This window comes from Lycium barbarum, chromosome 6, assembly GCF_019175385.1.
Source record: "Lycium barbarum isolate Lr01 chromosome 6, ASM1917538v2, whole genome shotgun sequence".
NCBI lineage: Eukaryota > Viridiplantae > Streptophyta > Magnoliopsida > Solanales > Solanaceae > Lycium > Lycium barbarum.
In genome coordinates this window covers 4161387-4183713 of record NC_083342.1, presented here as the reverse complement: position 1 = coordinate 4183713, position 22327 = coordinate 4161387, and the positions used below count along the sequence as shown (strand labels likewise).

Here is a 22327-nt window from a genome sequence, read left to right as displayed (position 1 = left end):
AGTTACTGGGTTCGGCCGAACCCTCTTTTAACACTGTAGCTCCGCTCCTGTCAGGATATCTACATGCAGAGGCGGATTTTGTATATAACTTATACAAGAACTTATCTGAACTCAATAACTCTGATTTAGGCTCCGACTATATATGTACTAAAAGATTTACTTCAAAAGAATAAATAATAAATTTCGAACTTCCAGGACAAACAAAAGTTTCAAGTTTGAACGAAATGTGGAGTTGGACAGTGGTCGGTTGCATGCAAGATCTTGATGTAATTTGACCAGAATCTGTAGAAATTGATGTGCCACCCACCTTTGAACAAAATTACTAATGCATACCAATTGAGAAGTGAAGCCAAATCTTGTAACTGATAATTTTCTGTAGCTCTGTAATTTATTGCTGAAACTATCATTCAATTTTAAAGCAGCATGAAGTAACAAATTGACAGGTGAATAAGTAATGTTTTTGGAATGTTAAACTAAATGGCAAGTTCCGAAGCATGATTACATATGACCAATATATGTCTCATAAGCTGAACAGTTGCATCTTTTTCTAATTCTTCCTTTTTTCTTTAGCAGAGCATGTTTATTCTAATCATATTGGTTTGACGAGATGAGTACAAAGATGACAAAGTGATGACATGGGGATCAATTTATTACTATCTTTGTTATGACAAAGCTACCTTGAAGACTCACTAAAAGAATCTAACTCTGGGCTTCGATGGCAATAAGTGTTTAACATGTGCATGGCATATAATGGAGTAATGAATATTGAAAATTGACCCATGGATCGCGGTAATAGGTCACGTGGAACTTAATTTGAGGGGAGACTCGTAAGTGGTGATGAGCCACATGAAACTTAGCCAGAGAAGAGATTAAATTGTTGAATCTGCAAATAAAGTCATCCCTCATTGAAAGTTGAAAAGATTGGAAAGCTACACATAAAGTACTTATACAAATACTTTTAACAGAGGCCTTTTGGAAAAAAACTATATAGACTTCGCCCAAATTAATCAATATCACACCATGTTAAACACGTTTTACTAGCATTGTACTCCCATCAGCTAGTTCCAAGGGATTCTGAAAAGGTACCTTCCTAATCAACGCATTAATATCTAAGGATTAAAAGTTCTTCCAAAATAACCAATATTAATGTTTCCCAAGAGAGTGAATCCTGCCACTCTTTTTGCTGCAGTAATAAATTAAGTATTAATGGGATGATATGTGGGAGTCTTGTAAGAAAGCACTGATAATGCAACCAAAGAATACCTAAAAATAGATATTGTCATCTAGAAGGTGGAATTCCCACCACTTCCATTGGTTGCTTACATGTGGGAAGCAATGCAACTTGAGTGCATGGAGAGTTAAATGCAATTCTGTCTAGCTTAGTGGACTGCTAAGTACTTTTTCATTTTTAAATAGAAGTTTCGAGTTTGAATTTTGAGTATGAAATCGCCCTTGTTAAGAAGCGTTTACCCCCAATGCGGAATTTCTTGGCGCGATTTCAAATTTAGTCGGACCACAATACGGGTACTAAATATCAGGTTGGGAAACTAAAAAAAGATACTAGCTAGTTTAGATCAACGACAGAATTACAATATTAGGTACAGATTTAAACAAACTCGGTTACTTTTACTTTAATCTTATATTTGTACTCCTATTAGATATGAGTTTGAAGATAAAAGTACAAATTTTTTCATGATTTTTTAAAGGACGCATGAAAGAAAAAGTGGATCATTAATATGAAATGGAGGGAGTAAAAGGTAAAATAAGAATAAAATGACAAACAAGGAGAACAAGTGTTTTTATGGGAAACAGTTGTCTGCATGTCTAAAAGGTTGACTTCTTGATCCTGTCAGCCACTATTGCACATTGATTTGTGAACTTTACTTGGGCCAATACTGCTTGACAATGACTAAAGAGCTTTCCCCTTCTTTCCTTCTAACCCCATCCCACCCACCCTCACCCATCTCAAAACAATGAGATTCTTTTGTTTTGTTCTCTATTATTTATCTCAAGAAAATAGTACTGTAACAAAAATGGTTCCTTATACTTAAGGATATTCAAAATGATCTCTTAAATATCTTTTGAGCAATTTTGATCTTTTAACTTTTGACTGTCGTCAAATATCTAACAAACTCTAGCTGTCAAATTTTATATGAAACTGCAAGGAAAAAAGTTAACTAGAAATATTTAAAAAATTCTGTCAAATCTCGTAATTCATAACACCAAAAACAGATAAAAAGAACAAAAAAGCTACATTAGATTTCAAAAATAACAAAAACTGCATCTCCAAATGTGAGCATGTTAAATCTTATTTTTTCACAATATATTAAGTCTGACAACTAAAGTTTGCTTAATATTTGACGAATATCAGAAATGCTCACTTTTAGCAAATTTAAAAACCAAAACTGCTCAAAAATATATTTAGGGGAGCATTTCTTAAATATAAAGAACATTTTTTGTCATTTTCTCTATTTAACTCACTAGCAAAAAGTATGTTATGAAATGAATACATGAAATCTCTACATCCTCTATTAGAGTATTCGAGATAGAATTATGAGAACGAAAAAACATCCTAAAAAAGTGTTTCCCCTCAAAATCAAACATTGAGGTCAATAAATTTTGAATATCAAGTTTAATTAACGAAAAAAAAATACAATTAGTGGTGTTGTCACATGAGTCATGTAGAGTATATAAAAAGACTACTGTGCGTGTGACCCAGAAAATAATTAAGGTATTCTGTGACGGCAAACCATGGGGCACAAAGAAGAAACAGTGCACCTTTTTGTATCTATATATACTTAGACATACTTCATCCACAAAATACCAGCAAAACCCATCACGTTCATCCTTTTTCTCTCTAGGTCTCATCACACATTAAAAACCAGAGCTCAAATTACGTAAGCCTGAAACATAGATATGATGAAGCCAAACGTAAATTTTCTTCTTATTCTTCTTCTTGTTTCTATGTTCATGTCTTCACGAGCATCTGCTCGTTTCTTAGCAAACAACCAAGGTAATTAATTAGTTAATGCTTATGTCATCAGTAATTATATGGAATGCTATTGTACTTTAAAAAAGAAGAAGATGATCTCGGAGCAACGGTAAAATTATCTCATCATGATCTATAGATCATGAGTTCGAGTCTCAGCCCTTTGGGATGTAGCATTCTTCGGACGACCGTACGTGATAGAGAAATGCTTCGTACCCCAAATTACCCTTTTTATATTTTTAGAAAAAAGGGCGACCTTGGACCAATAATAAAGTTCTTTATATATGACATGGAGATCACGAGTTTAAGCTAATTAGAATCAGCCATTTGACGTTTGCGTCAAAGGTATAAGTTGTCTACATAACACCTCTTCGGGTGCGTCTTTTCTTTGGCTCTGTGTGATTGCAGAATGCTTCATGCATCGGGCTGTACCCCTTTTAATGTATTTTAAAATTAACAACACTAGATAATATTTTCTATCTAAATCTTGATAGGTATCCAATGAATTAGACGTAATAGGTATCCAATGAATTAATCAAACGTGTGCGCAAGTTAATTTACTTGAACACCACCATATAAAAAAACATTACTCCTGTATATGTTGTACTTGACTGAGTAAATTAACAAAAACTTTGAATGGCTGCAGTGAAAGGTCAGGAGGTAAAGCTCCATAAAGCCAATGGTGGAGATCACTCTATTGACAAGATGGAAACTACCGATATAAATGTAATTTTCTTGCCTCCTTTTTCATTTTCTTCTTTTCTTCTTTAACAAGCCCTTTCTCATAGAGAGCTCCTAAATTTTGTAAATATGATTGTATTTTTGTTTACACTTGTAGAAGTTGATGGGGCTAGAGGAATATTCATGTGAGGATCAAGATGAAGATGAATGCTTGAAGAGAAGGGTTCTTGAAGAAGCTCACCTGGATTACATCTACACTCAGCACCACAATCACCCTTAAGATGATCAGAGACTACTTAATTAATTATAGTACAAGGCATAAATTAAATGCGGAGCCTTTTTAATACCACACAATAATCTTTCTGGGGTACTTTTTCTCTAATTCGCAAATATTTTTCCAGATCTTCCACAACTCTTAGAGAAAGGGCCTACAGGGATTAGGTTTAGTATATAGATTTTAGTACTACTTGTTTCATCACTGCACCATGGTTGTTGTCTGTTGGGTTAATGTATAACATGTACTATTTGTTTCCGTTTTATGTGACATAATTAGTATTTGAAAAGTTAAAAGGAGTTTTTTTCTTTTACCATTATCTGTCACAATATTGTCCGTTAGATCTCACGGATTTGTTCCTTGGACTATGTCATCATTGAGCTTCATTGAGCTCAAAAGTATCCCTACGACCGTGTGAACTAGTATTATGCTTTATAAAGTTTTTCACCTTTCTCTCTTATTTTGACGTGGGACTTGCCTAAAACATCATGTGTATTCATTCTTCAGAAATTTATCGGCGTAGAATACTGTCACTCCTTCTTTGTAACCCGCCTTCGTCATGGGCATCACATTATCGTGACTTAGGAGAAGTAATCCTACCCGGCCTCGTTGGTGCACCCTTTGTCACAGAGGCGTATGTAGCCTATAAGGTTGGGGTTCAACCCCAAACTTTGGACGCGGAACTTAAATTTATGTGTAAAAAATTATTAAAATTGCAATAAATAGTAGATATGAACTCCTAACTTTAAAAATATAATAGGTTCAATGCTAAAAATCTATAGATTGAACCCATAAAATTTAAATTCTGGATCCGCCTCTGCTTTGTCATAAGTATCACATTATCGTAACTTAGGAATAGTAATTTTTATGTAATTTCCAAATATATAAATTTTATTTTAAAAAGTTGAAGATTCTAGTTTGAATTCTCCCGAAGAATTAGATTAGCTTCCCCCTCATACTAAGAATCAAGTCCAATAAAATGAAACGGAGGGAGTACTGCTACTTATTTCATCCAAGAATTTGATTATGTATGCCATGGTAACATATCGCTTTGTGTATTTGTGTATTTCAAGTCGTCATGTTATTAAACATTTGAGAACAAATAATAAAGAAACGAATATTTCTAATATATAAGTGTCGTAAAGGACGAACACAGCATACCCAACTTGTATCAAAAGCTTTACAAATTGTACACGCAATGAATGCTTGTATCATAGGCTATATAACTTGTACACTTTACCCAACTATTTTTTAATCCCACGTGGACATATGTCATAGTATTTAATATTTATTCCCCTCTCATGTATAGACGTATGCACTTAAATTTTAATTTTCTGACACATATATTTCCTCTGTGCGCTTTTACTTGTTCACTTTTAACTTTTCATGTTCTTGCTAAATATTTATTCTCTTCCCATGTGTAGACATATGCAGTTCAATTTTAATTCTCCTACACAAATTTATTTTCTCCGTGCACTTTTACTTGTTCACTTTTGACGTTCTTTAAGAATTAATAAATCTCACGTGGATATATGTCATAGTACTGAATATTTATTCTCTTCTCGTATATACATGTATGCATTTCAATTTTAATTCTCCGACACATATTTATTTCGTCCGTGCACTTTTACTTGTTCACTTTTGACTTTTCACGTTCTTGCTGAATATTTATTCTCTTCTCATATATACATGGATGCACTTCAATTTAATTCTCCGACACATATTTATTTCCTCTATACACTTTTACTTGTCTACTTTTGACTTTTCACGTTATAGACTAACACGTCATCACCAACTTGTACCAAAAACTTTACAAACCATACACTCAATGAATGCTTGTACCATAAGCTATATAACTTATACACTTTACCCATCTATTTTTTTTTATTTCACGTGGACATATGTCATAGTACTTAATATTTATTCTCTTCTCATGCATAGACGTATGCACTTTAATTTTACTTCTCCGACACATTTATTTCCTCCGTGCACTTTTACTTGTTAACTTTTGACTTTTCACGTTCTTGCTGAATATTTGTTCTCTTCTCATATGTAGATGTATGCAGTTCAATTTTAATTCTCCTCCACAAATTATTTTTCCTCCGTGCAGTTTTACTTGTTCACTTTTGACTTTTCACGTTCTTTAAGAATTAATAAATCCCACGTGGATATATTTTATAGTACTGAATATTTATTCTCTTCTCATGTGTACATGTATGTACTTCAATTTTAATTCTCTGACTTATATTTATTTCCTCCATGCACTTTTACTTATTCACTTTTGACTTTTCACGTTCTTACTGAATATTTATTCTTTTCTCATGTATACATGTATGTACTTCAATTTTAATTCTCCGATACATATTTATTTTCTCCGTGCACTTTTACTTATTCACTTTTGACTTTTCACGTTATTTAAGAATTAATAAATGAAGTACTCCCTTCGTCCCATATTACTTGGCCATATTACTTGACTTTTCACGTTCTTTATGAATTAATAAATGAAGTACTCCCTTCGTCTCATATTACTTAGCCACATTACTACACTTGACTTTTTATGTTCTTTAAGAATTAATAAAAATGAAGTACTCCCTTCATTCCATATTACTTGGCCACATTACTAAAAATATACGTTTATTTTTCTATTTTATATTTTTCTTCTTCTTATCTTGTTATATATAAGCGCCCAAGGTGGACGAACACAACAACAATAAGTTGTACAAAAAGTAACTGAAATTGTACTCTAAGCAGGGATTAACATGTGAACATTTTAGAAGTTGAACATTAATTCTACCTCTTGTGTGTCCACAGGTCCACGGTGTCTTAATTGTCCTTTCATTTCCTTCATTTGGCATGTATTTCCTTTGTCTCAATTTAAGTGTCTACGCTTGACTAGATATGAAGTTTAAGAAATAAAGATAAACTTTTAAATCTTGTGGTTCTAAATTAAAAATGTGTATAATATAATAAAACATCCTTTGAATCTTGTGATTATAAACTTGACATGTAGGATATTTGAATTGTCAACTTACTAAATATAAAAAGAGGCAGACATAACCAAAATGAGACAATTTTTTTTTTAACAACAAACGCCCAAATAGACGAACACAGCAACAATAAGTTATACAAAAAACAACTGAAATTGCACTCTAAGCCACGAATAACATGTGTACATTTCAAAAGTTTAACATTAATACTACCTCTTGTGTTAACATTAATACTACCTCTTATGTGTTTACTTTTTAAGTTCCCACGTGTCTCAATTGTCCTTTTATTTCTTTTATTTGGCATATACTTTCCTCTGTCTCAATTTAAGTGTTTACGTTTGACTAGACACGGAGTTTAAAAAATAAAGATAGACTATCTTGTGGTTCTAAATTAAAAATGTGCATAATATAATAAAATATCCTTTGAATCTTGTGATTATAAACTTGACGTGTAGGATATTTGAATTGTTAACTTACTAAATATAAAAAGAGGAGGACATAACCAAAATAAGATAAATTTTAACAACAATTGAGAAATTAAGGGGAAATATAAGACGAAAAAAAATGGAGACTCACTAAGAAAAATTGCAGTATCCTTTGCAAAATATACAAACCATAAACACTAATTAAATTGAGTAATTAAATTAATCATGTTGGGCCCCGTGCATTGCACGGACATAATTTGCTGGTTGTTTTAAAAAGAGATGACTATGAGTAGAGTTTTAAAACATTTATTGCCTGTGGTTGCTTGAAAATGTGGGCATAGGGAAGTGTAGTGATGGAACTGCCAATGGGGATAAATGAAGTTTAACTTAATAGTGTATAGATTGCTATTTATTTTACATAGGGGTGAAGCTATAATTTTGTTTACATATTTGACAGAATTCAGTAGCTTAGCCTATATTTTATATTTGCGTTTCAATGATGCTTAATATGTATAAATAATTTATTTAGAATTCAATAAATCATTTTTTATAAACTTCAAAATTTATAAACTCAATATCTTTAACTCTTTCCCTCAATTTCATTATACCATCACATCAGAAGTTATAACATACCGGTATGTTGTATACAAGTATGATATGATAACTTGAATACCTAGAATAAAAACAAAATATAATAGGATAAAATATTTTACATTATGAGAAATTGTTATATTCTCAATGTACATTGAGCTAGATGATAAATGATTATGGCAGTATTCCACAATTGTACGAGGCAAGCCATGCAGCAGCTATTACATAGGCCATATCATTATAGGAATTTATTGAGACGGTTGGGAAGTTGCATAGAATTTAATTAGAAGTCTGCGTAGAGACCGTACGGGTCAATTTTTACAACATAAAAGATCTAAAAAGGATACATAAAAATTTAGAATTTCATCTACTTCTTAAAGTGTACTCCTTCCTTCCAGTTTAAAAAAAATGTCCACTTAGTCATTTGTACAATTTACAAAAAAAAAAATACTAACTCTAAGGTAAAAATAAATAATTTAAATATATTACCTCTAATTAAATAGGTATTGAGATTTGATCACTTAACACTTAATAAGCGCAAATCTAAAAAAATATAGTTAATTCTTTTTTGATTTGGTAAGTGGACACTCTTTTTGAACAAAAAATAAAGGTTAAGTGGGCACTCTTTTTGAACCGAAGGGAGTAAAATGGTTGATCCAGAAATTATAGAAAGATTATGTTGAACAATTTCCTAGAAAGACAGATCCACAATTGACATTTACGGGTTTTTATGACGACCTCAAGTTAATATACAATAACAAATGAGTTTATACAATCAAATATTTATAGTTATTTCGTAAGTTTCTTAATACATATACATGATATGGGCAAAAAATATTGAATTCGTGTGAACCCGTTACTTATAAGCTAGTCAGCCCGCACATCAGCAACGTAATAAGATGCGGTTTTTCGCTTAGGTTCAAAATGTTCCAATCCATGAGCATAATTGACATTAATGATTGAATAATAAACAAAACTCTTTGTATTTATCATCAGAATAATTCTCCAGCGTTACGTTATAACTGTATAAAACAATTGAAATTAATTAATGATTGAATATAACTGTTGGTAAGTTTTGTTACAGTGAACCATTAATATCTAACTATCATAAGTCATAAACAATCATAGCGCAGATGTGATATTACCGATAAATTCTTAGATATTCATATAGTGCTTATTGGTCATTTTCCGGTCTGCTTCCACTAGAAAATAATGTTGGTCTGCTTCAACTAGAAAATAATGCTTACTTATTCTCCAGCAATAAGTACCAAGATTTTAAATTGTATTTGCTACAATATTCTCTTTTTCAGTGGCCGGGGGAACATGTTGATCAACTAACTTTTTTTTGCGCGGATTGCCCTTCATTTGGGGTGGTCTTTAAGTTTTGTCCTTCGCTAGGGACCCCTTGATCACGGGTTCAAATCCCCGCTAAGTGAAAATTTAATTTTTTTTTTTGCAAGACAGAAGTTGTTAAAAAAGGCAGAACTTGCAATTCTGTCCATTTCTGCCCGGTGCAAATTCTGCCTTAAGGCAGAAATGGGCAGAATTTGCAGGCAGAATTTCTGCCTTAAGACAGAATTTGCAGGGGTAGAATTTGCAATTTCTACCCTTTCTGTCATAAGGCAGAGTTATAACTCTGCCTTTTTTCTGAACTTATGCCTTGCGATTTTTTTTTTAATTTTCACCTGAGTGGAAGTTTGAACCCGTGGCCAAACGGTCCCTAGCGAAGGGCAAACTTTAAAGAATACCATTTTGAAGGGCAAAACATAAAGACCACCCCTTAATAAGGGCATTCCTGCTAATTGCCCATCAACTAATGGGCTCCAAGCCTGCGAGTCATAATGTCTTGTTTGTGTAAAAATTGAGCGGGCTTGCATTTTTGTGGACTGGTATTTAAAATTTAGCAGCTATTTGATATATAATATAAGACATTTTTTAATGTAAAAAAAATTGGACAAAGTATCTTTAGCTAAGACACGAAAAACATTCCGAAAAAAAAAATATTACTGAAATTTGAATTGATTAATATCCAAACTCTAGTAAAATTTCTGAAACAATTTTTTTTTTCTGATTGGCCAAACATCAACGGAATTAGCTGGTCCGTGGGTGCATGCGCGTAACAGAGAGGCCTTGTGACCTATAAGGAAATCTGATGATATCAAAGATTCTTTGTCTCCTTTATTCACCAACAACAATATCTCTAATACTTAACAGTATCGGGTCCAGCCTCCCTATCTTCCGAGATAGGGGTAAGGTCTGCGTACACTTTACCCTTCCCAGACCCTACATTGTGAGATTTCACTGGGTATATTGTTGTTGTTGTTATTACGTAACAGTATCGGGTCCAAGTAGGCCCTTTGCAGTCCCTGGATCCCCCCTCCCAACCCATTATTCTTTTAGCAATTTGGAATCACACTTTTTAACAAGAACAAATGCTATTTCATTTTAGTAATTGTCAATCAAATGAAGCCACCACTTTAGAGACAAAGGGATTCATTAGTATAGCAAAAAAAAATAAAAAATAAAAAGAGAGAAAGGGATATTCTTCCGGATAAGAATTTATTCGCACTCGATAGTTATATCAACAAAATAACTATTTGATACATATCTTTAGTTCCTTATAAATTCTCTTTTACTGAATTGTAAAATTAATACATATTCTCACCTTAGGCCTTATTTGTTTTCATTAAGATTAAGACGTCCGAATCTGAATGCACATCTGAATTATTAAGATGTTGTTTCTAGATCTAAACACTGAATGATTAAGACTGTTTGTTTTTCTACATCTAAATGTGCATAATGTATTTATCCAAACATAATAAATACACAATTCAACTAAAAGTAACTAAACTTTAGAAAAAAATATAAATCTAATAGAATAGAATTAATTTGATAAAAAAAATAAAATATTTATGTGAGCAGGGGTGGGTGGGGGGGGTCGTTGGTGGGTAGGGGTAGGTAGGTGGGTAGGGTAGTAGTGGTGTGGGAGTTGGTAGGGTGAGGGTGGTAGTGGTTGACATTGGTGGTGGCGTGTTGGTTGTGACGACAGAGGTGGTTGGTGTGATGGGGTGGGTAGTGAGGGGCAGAGTGGAGGGATGAGGGTTAGGAGGGAGGTTGGGGGTGGGGGTGGGGCCGGGTGGTTGTGATGGAAGAAGTAATTAGTGGTGGTCGGGTGAGGATGGGGGTGGGGTGGAGTTACGAGGGGTGGGGGTGGAGCTAATGGTTGTGGACAGAGTGGTGGTAAAATTTTAAGATCTTGAACCAAGTCTTAATATCATTAAGAGGTATTTTTATATGGAACTTTTTTATCACCAGCTCCAACCCCAACCCCAACCCTCCACGTCAACCCCACCCCCACCTACTCTCCACTCCAACCCCACCCATCCACGTCAACCCCACCCTCCACTCCAACCCCCTACTCCCCACCACCCCACCCCACCAACCCCAATCCCACCTCACACCACCCACCCTCACTTCCCACCACCAACCCCTACCCCACACCACTCACCCTCACTCCCCACCACCAACCCCTACCCCACACCACCCACCCCTATTCCCCACTACCTCCACTCCCACTACCAACCCCACCCACACTCCCTACCAACTCCACCATCAACCCCTACCCCATACCACCCACCCCCACTCCTTACTACCCCCCACCATCAACCCCATCCCCACTCCCCGCCAACCCCACCACCAACCCCACCTCCACTACCACCCACCCCTCATCCCAACCGCCCACTCACCCCTCCACCCCCACTCACCACCCACCACGACTACAAAACATCTCTGTCATTACTAGTGAACATAAATGTTTCATTTTTTTTATTAAATTTGTATTTATTTTCTACGATTTAGTTACTTTTTAACTTGAATTGTATATTTATTATGTTTAAATAAACACATTATGCACATTCAGATGTTAAAAAACAAACAGTCTTAATCATTTAGTGTTTAGACCTGGAGACAACATCTTAATGATTCAGATGTGCATTCAGATTCAGACGTCTTAATCTTAATGAAAACAAATGAGGCCTAGTGATATTAAGACTCCGTTCAAGATCTTAATGATTAAGACCTATTGAGACCAAATAAGTGGCTAGATCTGAATGTAAACAAATGCACTTAATGACCTAAAGTCTGAACCATTCAGATTCAGACATCCATTAAGTGCAAACAAATGAAGCCTTAGTGTATAATTTAACAATGATAAATTAATACGATATGATGTAAACATCGATTACAGTAAGTTTTCCCGTGGAAGCTGAACGCTAATGGCAGTCTTTTTCTTTCTTTTTGTATTCTACTAGATCTGTGCCAAAAAAATAATGGATGTGTCTATCCAAGTTTATGTAACTAGTCTAAAGGTGGATGAATTGGATTACTGACATAATCATAAAATAGCCACTTTTTGCAGTTTTAGTGATTCTCCCTTTCTTTTTTTTTTTTTTTTTTTTTCTAGTTTTTGCTCATGTATAAGAAATGCTAATGGAAGAAAGGGATGTAGTGGGTCAATTGCAACATTTTTACTGGAGGCAGTAGCTGGAGTTTAAACCAGGCAGAGTAATACTTTCTTTTTAAAAGTGAGTTTATATCAAGGTGGAATACTGTTAGTAGAGAGAGGTATAATTGAACTATATCTTTTACCAAAAATCATATTGAGGATATAGTAATTATATTTCCAATAATTCATGAGTAAATTTGATCATTTTCCTTTATTTAGCAGTATATATTTATACCCGCTCAATTTTAACCCGACCAATCATTTAAAATCCATAGATTCCACACGGTTAGCAAAATACTTTGTGAAGAAACAGGGAACGAAGAAAGAGACAGACTATTGTGAGACCTTGTCAGCCATATTTCCTAGTCAAAGTCTTATAGCCATGCTTCACGCTATTGACTTTTTATTACTTTAGTAATTTTGTTAGAGCTTGCACTGGTTTCTTCTTTGTAATTTTCATGTGTTCTTCACTTATTTCCTTCCAGATGTTCAAAGGCTGCTCCTTGTCTCTCCTCAATGAAACTATTTGGTTTTTTACTTGAAAAAAAATCTTTTTACAAGGGTATAACATAAAGCCTAGTCCAACTACAAGGACACCATTTGGTTTTTAAAATAATAGTAATGGTATTCGAATCAGTTTATATGCACCTTTGTGCATCTCTATTGATCTATTGATATATATTACCTTTCACCGGTGAAAATGCCGAATAATTATGTCTACCAGAATTTAGAAAGATTGGAAGAAACACACATAGCTATAAGGACACATTTTCCTCCTAGTATAAATATTGAATAACTCTGTTTACCAAGGCGGGTGAGGCAATTAAGAATAAGTACACTTAAAACGATACATTATGTGTTGGGTTCATCCAATCAAGTGAATGATAAACGTAACAGTTGAGGTGTTAGCATGAGGGTGGATGGGAAATCACTATTAAAAAAAAATAATTGAATTAGCTATGAACTTTATCGATAATTCATCGCTAAATTACTAGTAGCTAATAGAATTTTCTGATAATTCGTCGCTAAATAGGATTAGCAACAGATTTTTCTTTTTCTTTTTTATTTTTTATTTTTATTTATTTATTTTTATTTTTACCCCTCCCCAGGAGTTTCTCCTTTTTGCTCCCTTGGTGACTCGAAACCACAAACTTCAGGTTGAAGGTGGAGGGTGCTTACCATCCGAGCAACCCTCTCTCGTCGATTTTTCTGTTTAACTGAAGAATAATTCCTATTTTTTTTTGGTAGTGAATGCTTCATTTGATTGTTGTGTAAGGTAGCATATTAGAAGAAAGAAAGAGCACCAGTCTTGCCACTGACACCATTCTTATTTGCTGGTAAAAAATTCAGTTACTACTGCAATTCCATACATACTCGTAAACTAAAATTTAGTCGAATACTTTGATTGCAGTAAGCATGTAATTACAAAGGCACCCATAATGGTCAGTGCTGGAACTACAGTATTAGGTACGGATTGAGACGAACTCAATAATATTTGCTCAAACAAATAACTAAAATCAGTCATAAGTTCAATAGCAAGTTCAGAACTCATAAACTTCAGAAGTCTAGCTCTTCGAAGTATGGTATGATGCTATGCTTGAACATAGCATGCATCAACAAGCATAAGATAAAAAACCAATTTGAAAGCCGAATGCCCATCTTTGATAATCCAAATCAATTGGCATTGTAACAACTAGCTAATGTCGATATTCAAACTTGGAGGTCGGACTCCTGATTTCAATGCCTTTATTGAAGTGATGAGCTATTCTATTCTATAATCACCCCAACATCTTCCTCCTCTACTACTTAATCAGTTCTACTCCAAATGTAATCACTCAAAATGCTAAAAATGCAAGTAACTTTATGAATTGTAATAGTAATCAATATTCAACAAAAAGCTCAAAAAACTCAATCTTTGTCACCTGCATTTCCCCCCTTCTCCAATTCTTCAAATCACACTAATCTTCCCTGTATCGTTTCAATTTTATCGAATGCCCCTCTGACCGGTTTCTTGAAAATCGCGTCAATGGCTCGATAACAGAATCTCTATATTTATAAGGCAACACTTGAATCCTCCCCCTTTTCGATCGAACCACCGGCGACAACAAACATTTTCCGGCAACATTCTCAGTTCCCAAACTCTTATTTCTCCGTTTAATTTGCTTTGTTCTGATCATTTTCTTCTGTTCAAATTCAATTCCTTCATCTTTAAACTCACCAAAAATCAATCTTGCTGCTTCAATTAACAACCCCATAAACCCTTTTTCCTCACATGTCCCCATTTTGCTACTTTTTTCACTCGCCGGAATTTCAAGAATCTCCTCGCCGGCGCCTGAAAATTCGCCGGAAAGTTCACCGGCGTTAGTTTGAACTGAACAACTGTCACTGTCCAATAATTTCTCTTCTTTTCCAATTTTGCATTTACCAAAAAACTCACCGGAATTTTCACTTCCGGTGACCGGAGATACAGATTCTTGATTTTCCGGCGAGACACAAAACCCAACATCATTAAACTCTGGTTCTTTGAGTCGGGAATTCAATAAAGATTGAATGTTTGTTGTACTTTCAGGTGGGATAGTAGAGATAGTTCTTAGAATTTTGAACAGACAATTTTGTGATGTGGAAAAACTACGTTGTTTTTGGCTACAAAGTGAAGATGAAGATGAAGTTGATGATGGGTTTTTGATGAATTGATGTGAAGTATCCATTTTTGCTTCGTTTTTTTTTCACTGATTGAAATGAGAGGTAGCTTTTTCTAATTTCTGTAATGAAAAGGGTATAGAAAAAAGAGTGAAGTTATAGAAAACTTGAAAATGTAGACCCGATTTTTGTGGCCTTTTCTTCTTGTTTAGTACTTGTTGTAGTACTTAGTTGATTTTCACCTTTTTATTCTTCTCTTATTATATGTCTTTTATGCTTCTTTTTGCTTAATTAGCATAATTGAAGTTTACTCTAGTTTTAGTAGGCGTTTGGCCATGAAAACGAAATATCTTTCGCTTTATTTGGTATTTTAGAGTTGGAGTTGAAGATGAAGTTGTGTTTGATTATAGTTTTTGTAAAGAATATTTAGTTATTTGAATGTATTGAAAGTGAAAAAAAAAATGAAAAAAAGTTGTTTTCCAAATTCCAAATAGAGTACAACTTGAAATTTTTACAGTCAAACACCATAAAATGAAAAAAGTGAAAAAAAAATTCTGAAAAAAGCGAATAATTCTCATGGACAAACGGGGCCTTAATGGCCACAATTCATCCTTAGAACTCAAGAATACAGTGGTACGAGCCTATAGAACAGATCCTGTTCAAGTTTACTTATCCAACTAATTATATTTCTATCGAGTAAGTTTATTAAAAGGTAAAGCGCTTCTTTGTTATTAAAATTCAAATTCGAAGTTTCTAATTAAGGATTGAGAAAACTCAATTACTCTATCACATTCTTTCGTGGTATGTTTTCTACGCTTCAGAGATAGAATAAAATTGCTATTAGAATTGCCAAACATAATATTTTCCACGCTCTTAAATTATTGAAAAATTTCATAATAGAGGTACTTCAATGACGGTAAAAACTTGCTCATATCACTGCGTATGTGAACCTAACGAATATATGACACATATATTTTTATCACTAAAATATAATTAATTAATGTATATATTTTATCTTAATTTATAATTATTTAACCATGATAAATTAATGTGATTTAATATAAATATCGGGTGCAAGTAATTTTTACCTTTGAGTGACAATCTTACATCCTAGGTACTATTATTTTTTTTTGTCCTCTTTGGTTAGCCAAGCTTTTTTTTTATACCAAAAACTATTAAAAGGAAAATAATAAAAGACTTCTTCTTTTATGTAAATCTTGGAATTAAATTTTTGTATCTTATAATGGGTTGATGACCAATTTAAATCCTTTTTGTCATATCATTATATTATTATCGAATTTCATTGGAGAAAATAGCATTTGGTGGGATATTGCTGGGTTTTTTGGTGCCCGGTACCTGCATTGGAGCCCGACTGTTACACCTCGAAAATTCCGTATGTGTTGCCTTGTGGATAGGCTAATGTGAGCTTAAGGTGATTATGAAATCCCTACGAGGTTAAGCGAAGGATTAGATAGTTTGAGGTTCATACAATAAGATTTTGAAGTTCTATGAATATATGAAGTTTAGTTTGTTGAAGAGAGCGAAACGTAAGCCGTGTTCGGAAAGATTCCGTCATGACTGAGCTAATGTTTATGTGGTGATGTTTTAAAGGGCTGATGTAGAGCCTATTGTATGGCTACTAAAGTATTATACAAGTGTTAAGAAGATTCCATAAGGATTGGAGATCGAACGAAACGACGGAAACCATTTCAGAGAAATGGAGTTATACGACCACTTATACGGTCCGTATAACTCCCAGCGAAACGTAAGCCGTGTTCGGAAAGATTCCGTCATGACTGAGCTAATGTTTATGTGGTGATGTTTTAAAGGGCTGATGTAGAGCCTATTGTATGGCTACTAAAGTATTATACAAGTGTTAAGAAGATTCCATAAGGATTGGAGATCGAACGAAACGACGGAAACCATTTCAGAGAAATGGAGTTATACGACCACTTATACGGTCCGTATAACTCCCAGCAGGGAGTTGGTTTGCTGGTTGGTGAACCACGACCACTTATACGGTCCGTGCAATATTATACGGACCGTATAAGTGTCCGTGGAAGTCCCGACGGGCTGATTTTCAATGTTTGTATAAATAGATGCCTTGGGTTCTTTTACTTCATTTTTCATATTCCACAAGTGTTGAGAGCTCAAAAACCCTTCTCTAAACATATTCCACTCAAGTCCAAGAGAACATAAAGATCAAAAACTAGAATCAAATGTTTATGTGTTAGAAAGCTTCCAAGGGTTAGAGGACCACAAGAAATTCCATTGGGGGAGAACTAGGGTTTGGTTCAAGCGAAGTATATCCACTCAAGATTCATTCCCTCACCATCTAAGGTAAGTTTTATGACATTTCCATGTTGTTTAAGGTGTTTGAAAGTTGAAACACTTGGATTGTAAAAGGATATAGAAAATGGGTCTTGAATGTGAGAGTAGTGATGTTTGTGAGTAGTAGTTTGAATTGAGTCATGATCCTTGATGTGTTGTGATATGGATACGTTATAAATGATGTTAAGAACATGGGATAGACATTGTATATGAACGAATGTGATCGTGTGTTATGACCATGGATATGGATGACTTGAAGTGAATTGAGAAATATGGATAATGTAGAATGAATAAGGACTATTGTTATGATATTGTGAATGTATTGTTGACGTTTGGGAGTTAATATATGGTATGGAGGAATGTCGAATAAATAAATGGGATGCTATCCAATTTTCTCTAGCTTTAGTCATGTATGCTAGCCATCGATTTCTAATGATAGTATGACTTTAATGAAGGTAGAACGTGAGCGTTGAAGGAGAACGTGCAAGTGGTAAAATAGTTGAACGGAAAGGTATGTCAGGCTAACCCTTCTTTCATACGGCATGGTTCTTTGGCCAATCATCTAAATCTTCTATAAGTCTATGATGTCCTCCAAATGACTTTATCTTCAAAAGCTACTAAGCTTATGATTTTCGATATGATACGATTGTACTAAGTTCCTCATATGACGAGTAATCCTATAAGGATAGATGAAATGAACGACGATGATAGTGATAACGATAACGATAATAGCGATGACGATAACGATGACGATAATGATAGTGATGATAATAGTAAAGATGCTTATGAGCTATTATGTATATGTATCTATGTGTGACTATTATGGAACCCCGAGCTTATAAGGCCGGGTAGAATATGTATATATTTATGTAACGCGCACACACCTCTGCAGTTGGTACGGATAACCCTGAAGCCTTGGTAGGGCTAGGTATGTGTAACCCTGAAGCCTTAGTAGGGCTAGGTATGTGCAATCCTGAAGCCTTGGTTGGCCAGGTATGTATATGATATAGATATGAGTATGAATACGGATATGATACGAATACGAATAGGAATATGTATATGATATGAATGTGAATAAGGATATGTATATGGATATGAGTATGGATACGAAACGTAAATGAGTACGGAGATGAAAACGGATGTATGTACACAGTTACGCATTAGAAATGGAAAGTCCCTATGAAAGACAAGTAAGTACTTATGACGATGATGCGACTATCTCTTATCTTATGTTATTTCTTATGTTGTTTATTACGCTTCTATACTGATATTGATCATGTTTTACATACTCAGTACATTCTTCGTACTGACGTCCTTTTGTTTGTGGACGCTGCGTCATGCCCGCAGGTGCCCAGGGAGACAGACTTGATCCATAGCTACATTCTCAGGGACTACATAGCGGAGCTCCATTTCATTCAGAGCTATAGCTTTTGGTATTGATTCTTTTGTGTACATAATTATGGGCATAGCGGGGTCCTGTCCCGCCTATATGATATGACATACTCTCCTTAGAGGCTCGTAGACATGTGTATATGGTTAGATGTGTTTGGCCTTGTCGGCCTATATTTTTGGATTTCATTTTGTTAGCCTCGTCGGCTTATGTACATTGATATGGGCATAGATATCAATGATGATATAAAAGTATTGTTGTCCAATGGGACTAGCATGATGGATGAATAGAAATGTATGATTTAATATGTGGCTCACCTAGATATAAATGTTAAGGTATGTTAAGAGGTGTCCGGGTGGGCTAGCACCGGGTGCCCATCACGGCCCTCCGGTTGGGTCGTGACACCGACAATATCCGGATTCGAGCCGCGTAGGGCTCCATTCGGAGGGAAGCGCTCCCTACTAAGGATTTTTCATACTCAGGGCTCAAATCTGAAACCTTTAATTAAGAGAGGAACAACTCCATCCACTACACCACATCCTTCGGTGCTACTTGTGGATGGGTTCTTTAATTGTATTTTGTTTGACTCTATTTACAAAGTCGACAAGATATGATTTGACCATAATCTTTATATGTTATTCATGTTTAGTGTATTTTTCCTAAATGTTTTTGGTTTGATTTTATAAATAAAGTATCGTTATCCGAGTCAAGTTTTATACTTACTACATTTTATAACAACAAACAAATAGACTGAACTAATATCTAATTCAAAAAACGAAGAACTGATGAACTGGACGTTGCCAATCCAATAAAGTCATAGAATGAGATATCATATTCACACAATTTCAATTCGGATCAATGTACATGACATAGTTTAATTAAACATAAAAATTTAAGAAAAAAAATCCTTCAAACTTATACTAGTATGATATCTAATATACTATAAAATTTATATTGTCATAGGATTTTAATTTATAATATTTTTATGATTATAAAAGTTTGTCTAAATTTAGAACATTATTTTTTTAAAGTTAGTTAAAAGAAACATTATTTTTCGGACGAAAGAGTATTAGCAAGTGAAACAATCGATTGGGATGTTGATAGGAAAGTGACATGGCTACTGTTTTGCCAGGTCATAACGAAAATAGAGAAAGGTCAATGGTGGATATGTGATGCTTCGACACGTACGTAAAGTGCTGGGTAGAAGATATATTATAATTAAATGATAAACCCTACATATATAAACTACTAGGGTCATTTGGCCCAGGCTCCCGAATTACATTGAAATTTGTATTTACAATCTTTTGTGTGTGTTTGTTTGCTATACTTTTATTTTTTGTTTTGTTTTTCTAACACCATATTATTTGTAATGGTAGTTCAACGATTTCTCAATATTTTTAAAATATTGAATCATATAAAAGTTTTGTAAGTTAGAAACAACATTTTTCCTAGAGTATATTTAGACTTCCTTTTTATTTTCAAAGAAATGCATGCACCAAAATTCTTCTGCTTTTTATTATATTGAAATTTTTGGGGTTAAAGTCTTTAATGATTCAAATTGAGTTTTACCTTATGTTTGATTAACTAATTTTTTTCTCAATAAAGTTTATATTGAGTAACCCATTTTTGGGAAAAATTAAAATATTTACGGTTTCAAGTAATATAAGAAATATTTTGGTACACCTCTCATTTTTATGGTAGGAAAAACTTATGGCTGTCTAGTCAGGTATGCCTCGAAATGGAGATTTGTACCCGAGTATTGAGACGCTAAGTATTTTATCCCGTGTATGGAGGTACTAGCAGGTATTCCAGGTATATTACAGGATTAGAAGTTGAACGGATTGAACCGACGCAGGCTGAGCAGATTCAGGGAAATCTGCAGACACTAGACATTATCGACGGACCGTCGACCATGTCGACGGGCCGTCAATATGAACCGTCGTTATGTTCTGAGAATTTTCATCTGCAGAAATTGATCGACGAGACACGTCGACGGACCGTCGATCGCCACGTTAATATGGCCCTGCAACTTCTGATCTGCAGAAGCTGGTCGACGAACCGTCGACACGTCGACGTGACCATCAAACCGCTTATCTGGAACATTCCAGTTCCATCTATAAATAGACGAGTCACACCCCCAAAATTTCAGATTTTATTTTCTCTCCAAGTCTTGAAGGTTCTAGAAAAATTCTCTCATTATATTATCATATATCCAAGGGAAATTAAGGAGTAATCACCAAGAATTAGTAGAATCTAGTGCAAGAATGCTCACTAGGGTTTGTGGAGATCAAGACACCTTTTGGTGTTGAAGTAGGGTTTTCTCCAAGTGGAGTATTCTCATCTAAAGTCCATTCCTACATCATCAAAGGTAAGTTTTATGTTTATTTCATGTTATTAAAAGTATTGAGAGGTTAAAAGACTTGGATTATGGAAGGGAGGAGAATATGGAGTGCAAATATGAAAATAGTAATATTCTTGAATCATGACTTGACTTGAATCATAGTTCTTGATATGCAACGAGTATAATCATGCTATGAATAGTATTAAAGATGTTGTAAAGGCATTGTATGAGGATGGATAAGTTGTGGTGCCATAGTTAGGGTTATGAAGGAGTTTGGTAGGGAATGTTGAGAATTTAATAATGTCTAGCCTGATGAAGCTATTGATTAAAATATTGTGGGTGTTGTTATTGATGTTGGGAGTTGCTTATTACGTGGAAGAAGTCATCGAAATAAAGGAGATCTTACCCAATTTTCGTTAGCCTTAACTTAAGCTTAAGTATGTTTTCGATTATCTAATTTTAGTACGAACTCTCTTGAATGTAGAAACGTGAATATTGGAGGAAAGCGTTCAAGCGATAAAGTTAGCGAAACGTAAAGGTATGTAAGGCTAGTCCCTTATTTTTCTAAGGCATGATTCCTGTGACATGACTCCCTTTATCTTTCTATGACCTTCTTACATTCCGGAAAATATGAGTCAATGTTTATAAAGAGCTTCTTATGAGACAAGATAAGAGATATGTCGAGAGTATGATAACAATATGATATTTCCATGAAGCTAATGATCCTTGTACGATTCTTTGATGTTATTCATTATTGCTAGACCCACCTTATAATGCTAGTTCCTTCAAGGTGAGGTATGATGATTATGATGACTTCATAATGGAATCTGCAGTTCTCGACCTTATGTCACCCCGACATAGTTATAGGTTATCTTTGAGTTCTAACGCATGCTTTATGATAAGTATATGAGGATACGATTACACCGTGCCTAGATGGCCGGACATGTCACCGCGAAGGTGGGCTGCATACGATTACACCGTGCCTAGATGGCCGGACATGTCACCGCGAAGGCGGGCTGCATATGATTACACCATGCCTAGAGGGCCAGGCATGACACCACTAGTGGGCGGGGTGCGATGGTTACCCGGACGCGGGTTAACGATGATGGTATATGTGATACATATGACATGTGTTTTCTTTAAAGGTTAAGCAAGTTATATCCTTATCTCATGT

General features: G+C 34.6%; 1 protein-coding gene across 1 annotated transcript; it reads left to right on the top strand.

Moving 5' to 3' along the window:
• The first annotated feature begins 2811 nt into the window (after positions 1-2811).
• On the top strand, positions 2812-4391 carry LOC132599475 (phytosulfokines 2-like). Its single transcript, XM_060312844.1, has 3 exons — positions 2812-3013; positions 3636-3715; positions 3828-4391. Exons 1-3 carry the CDS (start codon positions 2917-2919, stop codon positions 3948-3950), a joined length of 300 nt encoding a protein of 99 aa, XP_060168827.1. The 5' UTR covers positions 2812-2916; the 3' UTR covers positions 3951-4391.
• The last annotated feature ends 17936 nt before the right edge of the window (positions 4392-22327 follow it).